Source organism: Molothrus aeneus, chromosome Z, assembly GCF_037042795.1.
Source record: "Molothrus aeneus isolate 106 chromosome Z, BPBGC_Maene_1.0, whole genome shotgun sequence".
In the NCBI taxonomy this organism is placed as follows: Eukaryota; Metazoa; Chordata; class Aves; order Passeriformes; family Icteridae; genus Molothrus; species Molothrus aeneus.
Window position 1 is genome coordinate 56,651,125 of NC_089680.1, and position 15,420 is coordinate 56,666,544.

Below are 15,420 nucleotides of genomic sequence, written 5' to 3' on the forward strand. Positions count from 1 at the left end.
GTTGATGTAATCTCAACTACTCTTGCTGATTTATTTTGGAGATTGGAACATCTTCTCCGTTTCTGCTTATTCTGCAGGCGTCACTAGACTCCTTTCTTGCCTGCTCTGTATCTCACCCCTTCTGTGTTGTTGATTATTTGGTGATATGTTTCCAATCATCATTTCTTAGGGAAGCTTCATTTTGCCCATTCAGTGAAACTTTCAGAAAATGGCTGGAAAGAATGAACTAGGAAACTGTAATCTGGACATGATCAGTTGCTGTGAAAAATCACAGAGGAAGTCTTTTTAAAATGTATTTCTTGCCACATGAAGGAGAAAGTGATTAGTTGTTTCAGTTCCTGCAAGTCTTTGGTCACTGATTTAAGTAAAATGACTGGAGCTGCATCACATGGCCCAGATATATAACCTGCTTTTGAGCCATCTCAGCTATCAGCCAGTGCTTAAGTGCCACCTAAAATAAAACAGTGTGTTTAAATGAAAACAGCAAACATCTGAGGATTAATTGTAAATGGATAATGTCTTCTTCAGCTGTAAGGTGGGTACTTGGTAAAGCATCTGCCATGTCACTATAATCCACACCTGCATATCTATCAGAGCCTTCTACACATGAATTTTGGGTACCTCTGCCCTATGAAATCCACAGTCCTCAAACTGATGCCCAAGTTTCTTACACAGTGGTGAGGATGAAAATCATACCTTTCACTAGCACAGGACTTCTCTCCAAGGCTAGAGGATTATACAGCAGCACCCCAATGTGGTGCCTCTTTTCGCAATAGGTACTTCATGCAAGTTCAGCCCCTCTTCCAGAGGAGCAAAATGGGTGACCAGACCCACTGCATTACAAACTCATGCGCCTGCCTGGGAGGTTTGGCCTGAGTTTTTCTTTTCCTACTTTGCCTGATTTGCCACAGAACTTAATATAATAAGAATGGAGGATATATTTTCTCTTTTATTTTTCCTTTTTTTATTTGTAAAAATAACTGAGAAAGGCTGAGAGTGTTGGCGCTAGAGAAGGGAAGGTTTTGTGCAGACCTCAGCAACCTGGCAGTATATGAAGGGGGCCTACAGGGAAACTGGAGAGGAACCCTTCATCAGGATCTGTAGTGGGAGGACGTAAAATAATGGGTACTAACAAAAGAAGGGAAACCTAGGCTAGACATAAGGGAAAAAATTCCTTATAGTGAGGGTAGTGAGACACTGGAACAGTGCCCGAGGAGGTTGGGAATACTCCAAACCTGGCAGTGTTCAAGGCTAAAGGGAGCTCTGAGCAAGCTGATCTAGTGGGAAGTGTCCCTGCCTAGGGCAGGAGGATTAGGACTCACTGAGATTTCCAACTGTTAACATTCTACGACTCCATGACTGACTGCTGCAATCAGCGTGAGCACTTTAATCGACGTTTTATATCTCTGTTTATGCATTCACCTCTTACTGACTCTGCAATGAACGTTCAAGTATCTGCACAGCAGAACTCTCCAGACTGCTCGGAGGGCACCGAGGTCGCTCTTTGGGTGCGCTCGGCCACAGGAGCCCGCCATTTCCAGCTACATGGCCTAGGGGGACCCCGAAAAACTTAATCTGCGGGCAACGGCGCCGAGTGGACACCGAGGGCCCAGCCGCGACACGATGGGGGAAAGGGGCGAGGCCACGGCCGCCGCTCCCCCGCCCCTTCCCCGCCGGACACCCGTCCCGGAAGCGCTCCGGGAAGGCGCGGGCGCTTCCGGGTGTCGCCGCTCGTCCCCTCGGCCACGCCGCGTCCCGCCCGCAGCCTCGCGGTCCCGCAGCCCCGGCCGCCCCGAGCCCCTCTGCCCCTGCTCGCCTCTCTCCGCGCCGGGCGATGCCGCCGCGGGGCTCCCGGGGGCCGCTGCCGTCCTTGCTGCTGGTGTGGGCGCTGGCGGCCTGCGCGGCGCGGGCCTCCGAGATCACGTTCGAGCTGCCCGACAACGCCAAGCAGTGCTTCTACGAGGAGATCGCCCAGGGCACCAAGTGCACCCTCGAGTTCCAGGTACCCCGGCGGGAGGAGCCGCTCTGGCCGTGGCGCCGCGCTGGGCCGCGACCCCGAGCCCTAAGCCCAGGCCCCTGCCGGGGGCTCTCCCTTAGCTTCCTTCCTGTCGGGAACATTTGGGAGCAGCGCCCGGCCAGGGAGTAGCGGCTGGATCCAATGAGAGGTTTCGAGCTTGACTGAGGAAAACTCTGCGGGAGTTGCTGGGAGGCAACCGTGTAGTGCAGGGCTGAGTGGGACACAGAGTTGGTCCTGAAGACCGGCAGTGTCCGTAACCTGGTGGCTCCCATTAGTGCCCCTCCTGAACAGCGCAGAGAATACCTAAAGCACGCCTGACCAACAGGTCGGTGTGCCGCAGACGTAATTGCCTTGTGGTTTGTGAAGCATCGACAGGATGAGCACGGTACCTCTTAAGAGCTAATATTTCGTGTTTCCGAGTACAATTCAGGTTTAGCTTACATACTAAACAGTGAAAGGGTGATAGGAGAAGGATGTGGTACAGCATCACTGTTTTGGTGCCTCTGAGTGTATCAGCAGGGCTGGAACTTTTCAGTCTGTCACTTTAGTAGATGAACTCACTGATAGTACAGCAGCAGGAGAGAAAACTCATGCCTGCTGACAAAAATCACAGTTATCTTTGGGGGCTTTTGAAAGGATTATGTAATTTTTATGAGCTGACTTTTCTGGCTGAAGTCCTGTGCTTTCTAGTTTCTCAGATGCTGTCCCATCTCAAGTATATTGGGGGAATGTTGCTGCCACATACCAGTCCTTGTTACTCTGTCCTGTGTGGTCTTAAGTCCTGGATATCTTTTTCTCTACCCAAATATTTATTGTCTCTGTTTCTTCATACAGTCTTTTCTGTCCAGTACTTTACCCTGCAGTTTTGAAAGGGGTATCACTGGACAGATAAGCATGCTGTTGCCACTTTTATTGGTGACCAGAACAGGATTAGCACTGCTAAAAGAAAAGTCTGGATTTGACCAGCCACTGGCAGCTTGAAGTGCTGTGTGAATGTCCTTTGGCAGTATGTCTCAAGGGCCGACAGGAGGCACAAGCAAGTTCAGTGGCAAGGAATCCTAGGGGAGCTTTAAAGTTCTGGCCAATCTTTACTACCTCTGTGTAAAAGCGATATTTTCAGGGTGCCTACAAAACTGAATGCAAGTGACTTCCATGAAAATGCACACCCTTATCAAATTGTAGATCGTATTTCAAAAATGAAGAGCTGTGTTATTGCTTGCCATCTGGATGCTTTTAAAATTTTGCCTTTGTGGAGGAGCTGCTGCTCCAGTCTTTTGTTTCAGTTGTACCACTAATGTAATAATTTTAGTAACCTGGTACTTCAGTAAACTGATGAGCATTTAAACAATGCCATCTGGACTGAAGTGCAGATACAGAGATACTAAAATATTTCAGTGATTTCTGCACACATATGAAATAAGTCTCTTCCTCCTTCAGCATGCTTTAACTTAAAAGTAAAAAGTTTGCAGCAAGGATAAAGTGTAAAACTGCTATGGTAAGAGTCATCAGAATACCAAGTTGTGAATACCTAAACTCCTGATCAGTCTTTCTGGGGAATCTGGGTAGTAACACACTATAGACAAACAGTAATCAAAGCCTTAAAAATCCCCTTGAAACAATTGTGAAGTTTTGAGTCAGTTGCAGGCATTATCCAGATGTGCTGGTTTTTGCAAGCACTCCTGTGTCTAACTTCAGAAGGGAGGTGGCAGGTCCCCCAGAACTTGCTGTCTTGACAGCAGCTGACAGGAAAATGGACAGATTGAAGCCAGACAGTTTGAAATTCCTGTTCTACTGGTCAAACACCATTCCTGCAGCCTAATGCAGCTGAGATACCGCAGGGCAGTTACACTTTCTTGGCCACACAGACGGGAGTGTCTTGCTGCATGTTAGCAGTCTCAGCTGGATGAACTAATTCCACAGAGGACTTGAGTGTACAGCAAATGTCAGACTCATTACTGTCATGTCTTTGCTGTCCCATGGAGTGTCATCTACCATAGCCTTTGCTGTTGTACAGTTAGAAATAACAAAGTAAGTCAAATTGTTTTCCTAAGGGTTTGAAAATACAGTTGACATTGCAAATGCTGAACCAGAAGCATTTTTAATTATTTTCTGTGTTTCGTTCATAGGAAAATAATTTTGCAGACTTGCTTTGAAAGATGAATGAAATGCATTATATTTTAACACACCTGTCAAGGCAAAAAGCTTTGCAGTTCCATCTGCCTGATCATACTTCTTAAAAGAAATATTTAGGTGTCCATATTTTAAAAAAGATTTCCTTGGTTTTTGTTTCTAGGTGATCACTGGGGGTCATTATGATGTTGACTGTCGGTTGGAAGATCCCGATGGCATTGTGCTGTACAAAGAGATGAAGAAACAATATGATAGCTTCACATTTACTGCATCCAGGAATGGAACATACAAGTTCTGCTTCAGCAATGAGTTCTCTACTTTCACACACAAAACTGTGTACTTCGATTTCCAGGTTGGAGAAGATCCACCACTGTTTCCTAGTGAGAACAGAGTAACCGCACTTACCCAGGTAAGTGTTGTGTTTGACAAAAGTTGTTAAGTGAAGGCAATTTTTCTTCAAGTTCAGCTGCTTTAGTTATCTACATTGCTTTTGAAAATTAATGAAGTGAAGCTTTTCAAATATTCTGAATTGCAACAAATAGGCCTTCTTTCTAAAGATGAGATTTGTAGAACACAGAACAGAGCTGAGAAGGAATCACCAAATGTTTAAGAGGAAATTAGAACAGAAACTTAAAGCCACTGTTGTTTGGGGTTTTGTTGTTTGGGTGGTTTCTGGTGTTTTTTTGATTGTTTTCCATTTGGTTGGTGGGATTTTTCTGAAGTTTCTAATGGAACATCCTTTCAATGACACAGTATTGTGTCTCTTGACATGTGGATTTCACAGATATTGGTGGAATAGGGTTTAAAAAATTTCCAAGTCTGGAGAAACTGTCAAAATTATTTCTATATTTAAAACAATAGAATCTTTTTTTAGGAGGAGAGTTCATGTAACTACTGTTTTTAAACTGGGGAAGGAAATTCTAGCAAAATAAATCAATAAAGTCAGCAATATTTATTTGGCTTCTAGATATTTGGGCTTTTTAAGTCTACAGAGTGTCAGAGCATTATTGTTATTTGTATTTTCAGGATTTTATAGTTTTCTACCACCTGTGCACAATCCAAATACCTTAAAACTTTCTTTGGATCATTTCATTAATTGCTGCAATACTTTTATTTTGGGTCCAGATTCTTGATACTGTATCTCCTAGTTTCTTTTTTTTGCTTCTTTGGAAGGAGGTTCTTTTTGCAGTTCTGGTCAGGCTTGTGGCATGACCAAATTTGGGCAGCCTTTCATGGGAGCAGTTAAAGGTAAATCCATAAAACCAGAGTGACCTTGTGTTTAGATCCCTTGTGTAGATCAGGATGTTTCTACAATTTACAAATAGCAAACCTTAGTTTGGAAAAACTCATTCTGAATTTTGTCGAGAAGATTATCTTAGACTTGTTCAGACACATGTCTTGAAAGTCATCAAAATGCAGTTAGACACAGATTTTAGGGACTCAGAGCAGTCCTACAAGGACATTAAACATTTCCTTATTATTTCCCGTTTGATCTTCAGGAAATACTCATTTTAAGCCATTAAAGAGAAACCTAAATTGTGAGTAGAAAATAAGTCTTTTGAAGATCTAATGACTGTCTCTTAGTGATCAAAACACAGTTAGGAGTACTTTTACTTACAGCAGATAAACTGAAACTGCAAGAAGTTTATATAAAAAATTATCTAGGACTTGGAAAACCAGTAATGCTTTTTTGCTTTTTTTAAAATGAAAAATCATTAAATTGGGCATGTTGGTAAGTATTTTTGTATGAGTAAGGTATTGAGTGCTCAGGAGCACTGAAGGATAACAATTGTCCCTTCTCTAACCAGTTTTTGTATACATGAGTAAGAGAATGGTCCCTTGACAACAGAATAGATGTTGTACAACTTGAGTGAGAATTAATCAATGAAGGTTGTCATATTTGTGAAAACTGAAGCACGTAGTATCTGCTCTGTGTATCTTAATATTATAAGCAACTGCTTTTTTCCTGTGGAATTAACAGCTGGAGGATCAGTGACATTTCAAAAATAATTCCAAGGGTCATTTGAAATCCAAGTATAAATTTGGAATTTGTTCATTAATTCTCAGAGCTTGTTGCTTTTTTTTAGTTCTGTGGTTTTATCTGCTTCTGTATTTAACAGCGTCGCATTTTTGTGTGTAAAGTTTCATCAGTATAAGTTACATTTTACTATATTTACACTATTTCTATCTGACATTGGTCTGAGTTAATTCTTAGCTTGCAAAATTACATGACTCCTCATTTTAAATATCAAAGCACAAAATCACTAGAAGGGTTCTTAATTCTGTGTTGTGTATTTGCTTCTCCAGATGGAGTCTGCATGTGTTTCAATTCACGAAGCTTTGAAGTCTGTCATCGACTATCAGACTCACTTCCGCTTGAGGGAAGCACAGGGCCGCAGCAGAGCAGAGGATTTAAACACAAGGGTGGCCTACTGGTCAATAGGGGAAGCAATCATCCTTCTTGTTGTTAGTATCGGGCAGGTATTTCTCCTTAAAAGCTTCTTCTCGGATAAAAGAACCACAACAACACGCGTTGGATCATAACCAGTAGCGGCAATGCTTCAGGTGTGTTAGTCATTAAGATTAGTGGTTCTCCAATTTAACTGTAGGTACAGAGATCTGAATATATGCAACACTCAAATGTGTATACTCCTCATCTCTTAAAAATCACAAAACAGACCCAAAAAGTTATGAAAGGGACACACAATTTGAAATATTTTTAAGGATCCTTCAAAACTTAAATATTTTAATTCCTGTATTAAAATATCTGGCAGTGTCTAGTGTGTCTTTATTTCTACTGATATTAATCCAAACCAAGTTTGATTTTTACCACTACAATTAGTCATCTGCAGTGTAACACTTTAAAATAACACAACAGTCTAGTGTCTGATGCAAGAGATCATATATATAAAAATCTCATTTCATTTTAATTTTCAGGCTGAATATCTTGGATTACAAAACAGAAAATGTGATTAACTGTAGTGCACTGTTTTGATTTGCTGTTTTAGAAAAATGGAATCATACCTTTTGCTTTTTTGTAAAATCATTGAAAGCTTGGCACTACATTGTGGTACACATTCTTTATCAGCCTGGAAAGTCTTCAGAATTTGCTGAATTTTATACTTCATTATGATTGCTTAAACATCTTCTATATTAAAATAAATACATTTTCTCTTTTTCAATGTTTGTTTTACTGAAGAAATTGTAAGCTGAGACTACTCAGGAAATCCACTTCTGCATACAAAAAAAAATCCAAATTTCCAAGTTTATGTAAAAAATCGTGCAGTAGAATAGGGAGTCTTCTAACTTTGTCATTGAACCTGTGCAGTACTATACATGCTGCTGCTGCTTTTTGGATTTAAGACCAGAAGTAGCTTGGTTTGTTTAGCAGCACAGCACCAGCACTGGATGAGGTTATATGATGTGTTAGGCACGTACAAAGCTTTTTACTAAATTGTTTTCCTAGTAAGAGGGCAATTTGATATCGATACTGCATTGCACAAGTGCTGTAAATATTCCTCTCTGTGTTGCACTGAGACATGACAGCCTTGTGCATCTAATTGCCACTCTATTTTGTTAGTTGTCAGGAAATGTTTTAAATATTTCAGGTTATCTTTTTAGTAGAGTTATTAGAGTTACATTGCTTTCACTGCTTATGTCTTCAGTAGCTTATGTACTGTAAAATTCTCTTTTATTTCGTTGTGGAAGGTAGTAAATGTATGTACATGCCCATAGTTTGAATTGAGCTGGTCGTAGTAAGGTTAAACTCCTTCAAATTGCTCTGGGGAAAAAAAAAAGTATACTGACCAATTCTTTAATGCACACAAAATAAACTAAAGTAAAAAATTTGTCATATATTACTAGCTCAATCAAAAGATGCTTCTTACACAAGTTCTTGGCAAGCAGAGAAAGAGTGCTACACCCTTATTAATTGCCTATAGTATTTCTAGCAAAACTTTGAAATTACTTGTTCAGGTGACACTTGAGCAGTCTGACGAATTGATCTAAGATGACTTGATTTTAAAATCATGTCATGGTTGAAAAAATAAAAGTGCCCCTACTCTGTTGTGAACTGATCGGCTGCTCTTTTGGAAACTGAAGGAAAACATCAGACAGCTCAAAGACTATTTAGAAGGTCATGGAGGTATTAAATTTCCTCAAGTAAAATTCAGAATGTAAAGTTTTGCTGTCCTGTACTGAATTTTGAATACTGCAGTCCCATTTTGGGATGCAGGTTCCCCAGAAATAGTTAGACCCACTAATACAAGAAAACAAAAGTCTGCTTTTGTCTTGCGATACAAATCTGTGCCTGCACACAACATTCTTGATTGTACCTCTATGCTTTCTTCTTGTGCTTCAGCAACTGACGTTTAGTACTTTTTGTGCTGCATTGCACACAGAGTAAAGCAAGTGGTACACTTCAGGTGCAAGTGTCAAATGAAAACATGATTTACTTTTGCTAGTGTTCATTATTTCTGGAGTTTGAATATTAGTTATGTAGCTTTATTCACAACAAAGGCATTTGGTTGAAGGCTTGAATTGTGTTGGGTTTTTTTTCCTACTGAGTTGTTCTGTGTGCTGGCAAAAGTGGTAAATAGTGCTATAAAACTGATGATGATCAGCTATTGCATACATGTCTCTTTATTCTTTCATAATGTTTGAATGTGTGAAGAGGACTGTTCCATTCAATGTTACTCCCACAGCAGAGGTTTAGTGGACTTGACTTTTCCATTAAAGTTAGGTGTCTGAACCAGTGGTCTGGCATCCTGCTGCATAATGTGCAGCAACAGCTTAAAAATGCCTTTATTTTTGTGTTGTTAAAAACATGGCACAAACACACGTTTAAACGTAGCTGTATATAGTTTTTAACTGACTGAATAGGATATAATAAAACACACATGCTAACACGCAGTGGGTGAAGAAGTGCATTGTGACCTTTGGTTAAAGCTGCACCTTTTTAATATACGAGCGGTTTGGTTATGGTGTGATACACAAGAAAACACCCTGCGTTAAAGGGGATATAGCTGTGTTTTTAATTGCTAAATGCTCTGGGTTTCAGCTATGTGTTGGATGTTTTATGTTTACAAGACTTTTTTCGTGTCCTGAAATGTCGGTTCTTTAGTTTGAGGACATGGGGGGGAGGGAAATTTAGTTTGAATAAGACAAAAAGCAGACCCTGTGAATATTGTATGGGAAAATAAAAAATTAATATATGAATGTAGTCCAATTGTTTTGTTTGCATATGGGATTGGGGAACATTATTCTTCAAAAAATCTTTGAATTATAATTTGATAGTCAGCTTGTGTTTTAATGTACTGCAGTTAATCTACCTCCTGACAGTTGATCATTACTTCAGCCATGCTTAGCAAGGTAGTGTGATTATTGGCTCTTTGCTCAGGACATCCTTAATGCAGGCAGTCACAGTCATAAATCTCTTCATGTTGGAGTAGAATTCAAAGTATTTAAATGCAGATGCCAGGAATTATTTGGGACCTACTGCATGTTTTCACATTAATTCTGTAGATACAGAGTTACAGAGGGAGCTGGAAAGGTGCCTTCAATTAATATTTTCCAATTACAAAATATGAACTTCAAATAAATAGTGACTGAATGTGTGATTTAAGGTACTTTATATTGCGTTGCATAGGTTTAAAGAACAGATATGATAGGCATCATTGTTTTGTGTGGACACCTTCCAGAATTACTCTTCTTGCTAAGTCAGTTGCTAGATATTAAAAAATTTCAAGACTATACAGCAATTGGATTAAGAAAAGCTTTTGTCTAGAAGTATGGGTAAATACTTCCTTCAGTGATGTGTTAATATTATGGCCAAGTAGTTGTCTGGGGCTTTTTAAGGTGCACGGCACCCAGCATTTTGAAGCAGTTAGTTGTGGTCGGTGGTGCTTTTCTGCTGAAAGGAGATAATTGTACAAAAAAAAAATTAGACGAAGTGAAAAGTTGAATCAGTGGATCAAGTGACATGCATGATGATGATGAAGGCTTTTATTAGGAAGAGAGGAGAAATGTGCTCTGGACCCCCACAAATGTAAACAATTCCTGAACTACTAGGCTACCAGAGGGCACAAGTGCAGCAGCAATACCACAACCACCTCCTTTAGGGGTGAGATAAAACCAAAAGTTTAACACAGGTCCTAAATGAGATGGATGAAAAGTCTTTCACATTCTTCCCTTGACTTGCAGAATCAAGTTCCAGAAAAGCAAGGTTATGCTCTGTGCACACTGAGGGTGCTACTGATTTCCATCAAGTTAAGTGTTGTGAGACATGAAGGAAAGTGGTGACTCAGCTTAGCTTAGTAGAAGCTCCAGACAGTAACAGCTCTCAAAAGGCTCATTATTTGTATTCAAAAGTCCCTGTTGCACTCCACAGGGCCTTTAAGAAGACTCATGCCTTCTCCCCACCTGCTGAGAGGAACCAGCGTACACATGTGAGAGGCCTGGTCAACATCTATTGTGTGCAGCACATTTTTAAGCACATGGACTGCCTTGTGTGCCCATGTTTTATGTTTCTTATTACAGGCTGTTTTGCTAGTGAATTAACAGGAAAGGGAGTGGCATGGGTTATTTGTAGTTTTGTTGCCAGCCTCCTGTTTCAGGATGGAAGGTCCTTAAATGAGTCATCTGAACTGTAGTTTTACCAGAGTGCAGAAACAAATCCTGACAGGAACACCAGGTTCCTTCATTTCACTGCTGATCATTGTGTGTTCAGTTATCAGTAGAGGCCATTGAACAGAACTTCCTTCTTTTTGTGATCTGAAAGTCATTGTGAGATGCTGTCAAGTTCAGGATACAGCACATGAGAGGCAGTACAGCAGGATGCCATCCCTTCAACAGCCTGCATTGTTCAGGTGCACATTCTGTAGCTGAATGTATTTTTTGATGTGTTTCCACAAGAAGGTTGCAGTGACCTCCTGCAGACATGTGTGACAGTGCATAGTCCCTTATCAGCTGCATATTTAAGAGGCCTCCACTTGATGGAGTATTCCTGGCTTTAGCAAGAACCTTTTTGTTAGGGATGGTTTCTATGCATATCTTGGATATTCTTTCCTAAATTATTGTACAGGGATTTTCCTGGCACCAAGGACAGTAAATTTATTCAGACTTTACTGTAAATGAGTATTCTTTATAAATCACCAAAACAGAAAGTACGTTGATATATTTGATATGCAGGATATGAAAAACCAAAGACAGGAATTTTCTTCCTGGAAAAATCAAACAGGAGGAAAAAGGGGTTGGGAAGGATAACACTGATAAAAGAAAAGAGCTTTTTTGGCACAGCATTGGCTTTTGCTCTGGTGTTTGGAGAACACAATAGCACTAGATGTCAAGAAAGTAACTTGACAGGGAGAGAAAGGAGGTAAGAGAGGGGAAAGAAGGAGGAGTTAGGGTGTATTAAACGGATAAAAAAAAAGAAGAGATAGGACCCATGTGCTGGGTTTGTGAGGCTTAAGGAGTGCCTAGTTTGCTCCCTATGGTCAGGAGGTGCTCCATCTGAAGGGGTGCTGGTGGCCTTTGGTGGCTGCTACCCCCAGTACAGGTTTGCAGCACAATCTGCAAATAGCAGCTGAAAATCAGACAGAGTCAAGTCTTCTAATGCATATTGGTACACACATAATGAGGAATTCAATGAAAATTACCCTGGGGAAACTCAGAAGAAACATGTGTCAAAGGGTGGGTGAAAGTTGGAAGAGCGGGCAGCTGCTACATGGAGGGAATGTGAAGAACAGAGGATGGTAACAACCAGGAAGTGCTGCCACCTGTGAAATACTCTGCCTCGCCTAAAACCAGTCTTTAATGCACTGACACAAACCCACAGTGACTCTGCATTTCTGTGTCAGTGATTGTCCTGAACTACTGACTCAAGATAGTCACCTGCCCACCCCTTCGGCATGTCCCTTTCACTCACAGAGATGCCTAAGACATTAAAGACCTCACTTACCACTACACTTGCCCTTCTCTGGAACAAAAGTCATCAGAATCCAAAAATTCACAGAGCAGAAAATGAGTCCATATTTCATGACTTGCACAAATCCTTAGGTCAAGCCCCTAGAGAGTTACACTTCATTAAGTGGAATTGTGTAGTAAATGGAATTTTTACCCTCCTGCAAATAAATTTTTACCCTCCCAGAATGTGAATTTCAAAATGCAATTAACATCTTAAAAACATTGGAAAATAATGCTTTTAGGCAAAGTATGTGGCATTTTTAGTCTAAATATTGCAGTTTAATTTCAATTATAGACTGTTACTGTTTACAATATCTTGGGACACAGCACATGTGTCCCAAGATACACAACCTCTTTCCTCCAGGTTATAATACTTTCCTGCAAGAATATTCAAAACCAAAATATTCCTTTTACTTTTTACTCCAAAACTCCAAGAGTTGATAGTTGAGCTGCTGGCAGCCAAGAGTCCTGCATGCAGTGCAGTCAACAGCAGAGGAAAACACTTGAGGGTGTCCTGGGAATCTGTATCAGTCTGTAGGGTTGGGCTCCAGATATCTGTTTCTTTTCCATAACATTTTCTCATGACCTTGAGTGGAAGCAGGACTGCTATAAACTAAGATTGCTTCTGAGCACTTGACTGGAAGCAGTAATTTTACTGAAACACATATTTGGAAGTACACAGAATACATAGCAATAAAGAAATAGGATGAATGGCACATGTCTGCAACTGTAAATCAATACACTTCATGGATGCCAAGACAAAACATTGCTGCCTACCTTCAGCTCATCTCTGTAGGACTGAACTTTCTTACCGTAAGTCCAGTCAATAGTGCATGGTAAAAAAATCCAATTAAGTACAAAAATTAAGTGGAAATATTGAACTCTCGGTAGTCATACAGGTAAAATTCCATATGGGGGAGGATGACTGATTTAGGGCAGAGAGTGCTAATAGGTGCATTGGTAACTCATCTTCTTTACTAATGCATAAAGAAACCCAGTGTCCGTGAGTGATAGGAACCAGGTTCTGGATTGGAAGGTATTCAGAAGTTACAATATTGGGGTGTCTTGCTGTAATGTGAGAATTTCAACATCTGAAATCACTGCAGAAACTATACTTCTGCCTTTCCATTTACTGGCAGACCAAACACTGCATTTAGTCAAGAGATCCCTGCTTGGTGAATACAAACTGTCACTTAACACTCTCACTGCCTTTGGATGTTTAGATAGGAAAAGCTCTGATGGGCTTTTACCATATTCAAATAGTGATAATTATAAACCTCTTCATCTTTGTCATACCTGTGGTACATACTGATACAGCCTAAATTCCCTTGGACCAAAAGTAGTTCTGAAGTCATAACAAAAGCCCTCAGGGAGTGGGGCTAGCCTGGCACTTAAGCCAACTGGATGTGCCTTCTCCTCTTGAGGCCCTACTCCCTCCTCAGGACATCTGTGCATTTCATGGCACACAGAACCATCCACTTCCCTTGAACTCCTAGGAATATATCAAGATAAAAACAGAGATCGTTTGGATCACTAAATCATAGCTTCTTCAGATGCATCAACCATGAAATGAGCATTTATGCAGGAAGGGCTCAAAGAACATCCTCCAGCCACTACAGCCTTCAGCACTCAATAGCAAGCAAATGGCCTATCATTAAAATACAAGCTCAAAAGTCTCAATGAAGATTCCCCAGACAGTAGTCCACTGGAAGCCCTTTAGCAGATCTTAAAGAAAGGTCACTGATGGAAAATAAAGTTGAAGGAATGAAATTCTGAAAGACCCAGAAGCCATCACACCTGCTCATTTAGTTCTTTTTGAAGTTCTTCTATGAGTTTTAGACACTGTGCTGGAAATAGCAGACCAAACACAGCTCTGCACACAGATTCACAACTCCATGCTTTCAAATTTTTGTGGCTATCCTTCAGAGCTCTTCACAACTTTGAATCAACCAGATGTGGAAACCTGGATGGTGGTACAAGATGGGCAGAAGAAGCAGGTGCATTTGAATGGTTATTTCCTTGCCACATGATTAACACTAGCTCCTTTTATTGTGGATTTGGAGCAATAAAGGTTCTTTTTTCCCCATTCCGCAGACTAGGCAGTGGATCTGAGAAGGGCAAATCCTTCTGTCTCAAGTTGCTCATTGAGCTTGTGGAAATAACTCCAAGGCAATACTTGTGTTGGGCTATGGAGCAAGACTCACAACTCATGTCAACTTCCAGACTCCAGGACAGCACGGAAACCCTCCTACCCACCTTGTGAAACCTAATAACCCATAGTCTTGTTCTTGTTAATGCTTTCAGCCCACCCAGGCCTTCATGGCTGGTATCATGGAAGTGAAGGCACATAGTGGCCAGGGAAGAAGGAGAGGGAGAAGGGAAGTGCAATAGTTTGCTTCCCAGCACTTTGCCATGCATGCAGGAATGTGGAGTATCTTTGAGTCTGTGGTGATTGATGATGGTTCAAAACTGTTGCACAGTGTCTAGTTCTAGCCTTGAGCTGCAGATGTAGAAGCTGGCACACAGTCTAAAGGACAGAAGACAGCACTGGACAACCTGTCTGAGGGTGGTGCTGCACCCCAGGGATGCCTTAAGGTAGAGCAGGTGGCTGCTCATTAATTCCAGCTCCTCAAAAAAACCCATTCATTTGGAAGGTTTATTTTTAGTATGTTGCCCTTCCAATTTGGCTGATTTGGCTAATTGGCTGTAATGATTTTCCTTCACATCTTCATTTCCAAAAACTGCTTTCAGGTGTGAAAGAAACACAATTTTTGGTCTCTAACATTAGTACTGCAGGACAGCAAGTGGATGCAAAGAGTGAGCTACTAATTTTTCTGCCAACATTGAGAAACTTTCAAGGACAAAAACTGTTGCTAGATGGCTTATGCAACAAGGTCCATGAGATAACACAGTGTGACAGCAAACTCCTGAAGCTGAGTAGCTGGGTACTCTGAGTATATCTTTACACTTTCTAGACCAATAAATAATACTTCCTGTGCTCTACCAGACACTCTGAGTAAAGACAGGGTTCCATAGTTTTTATGTAGCTCTGAATTTGAGTTCCACATGTGTTCCCTTGCCCTTTCCCCTCAGAATAAGTGCTCACCCAAGAATTGAAGTTGGCTTGGGTGCTTCAAAACTACAGTGCCCTTGCTGTAGCTTTGCCTACCCTGTGGCTGGGCTGCAAGACTTCTGCTGTGAGATTACTGCACTGCATTTGGAACCCAAATGAAAGGTAATGTGTTTCTATATCAGTAACCTAAAGAGAAAGACTTCAGTGTCATTCTAGAAAGTGGAGAAGGAGAGCAAAC

General features: G+C 41.0%; 1 protein-coding gene across 1 annotated transcript; it reads left to right on the forward strand.

Annotated features, from left to right (window-relative positions):
• Positions 1-1,737: 1,737 nt before the first annotated feature.
• Positions 1,738-9,368, forward strand: TMED7 (transmembrane p24 trafficking protein 7). Its single transcript, XM_066569369.1, has 3 exons — positions 1,738-2,002; positions 4,311-4,556; positions 6,455-9,368. The coding sequence occupies exons 1-3, from the start codon at positions 1,835-1,837 to the stop codon at positions 6,689-6,691; spliced, it is 651 nt and encodes a 216-aa protein (XP_066425466.1). The 5' UTR covers positions 1,738-1,834; the 3' UTR covers positions 6,692-9,368.
• Positions 9,369-15,420: the final 6,052 nt, after the last annotated feature.

Bases quoted from the DNA above. Each gene is read 5' to 3' on its own strand.
- TMED7 (XM_066569369.1), top strand. From the start codon at position 1,835: ATGCCGCCGCGGGGCTCCCGGGGGCCGCTGCCGTCCTTGCTGCTGGTG. The intron at 2,003-4,310 runs GTACCCCGGCGG...TTTTGTTTCTAG, and splicing joins AGTGCACCCTCGAGTTCCAG to GTGATCACTGGGGGTCATTA. The intron at 4,557-6,454 runs GTAAGTGTTGTG...TTGCTTCTCCAG, and splicing joins GAGTAACCGCACTTACCCAG to ATGGAGTCTGCATGTGTTTC.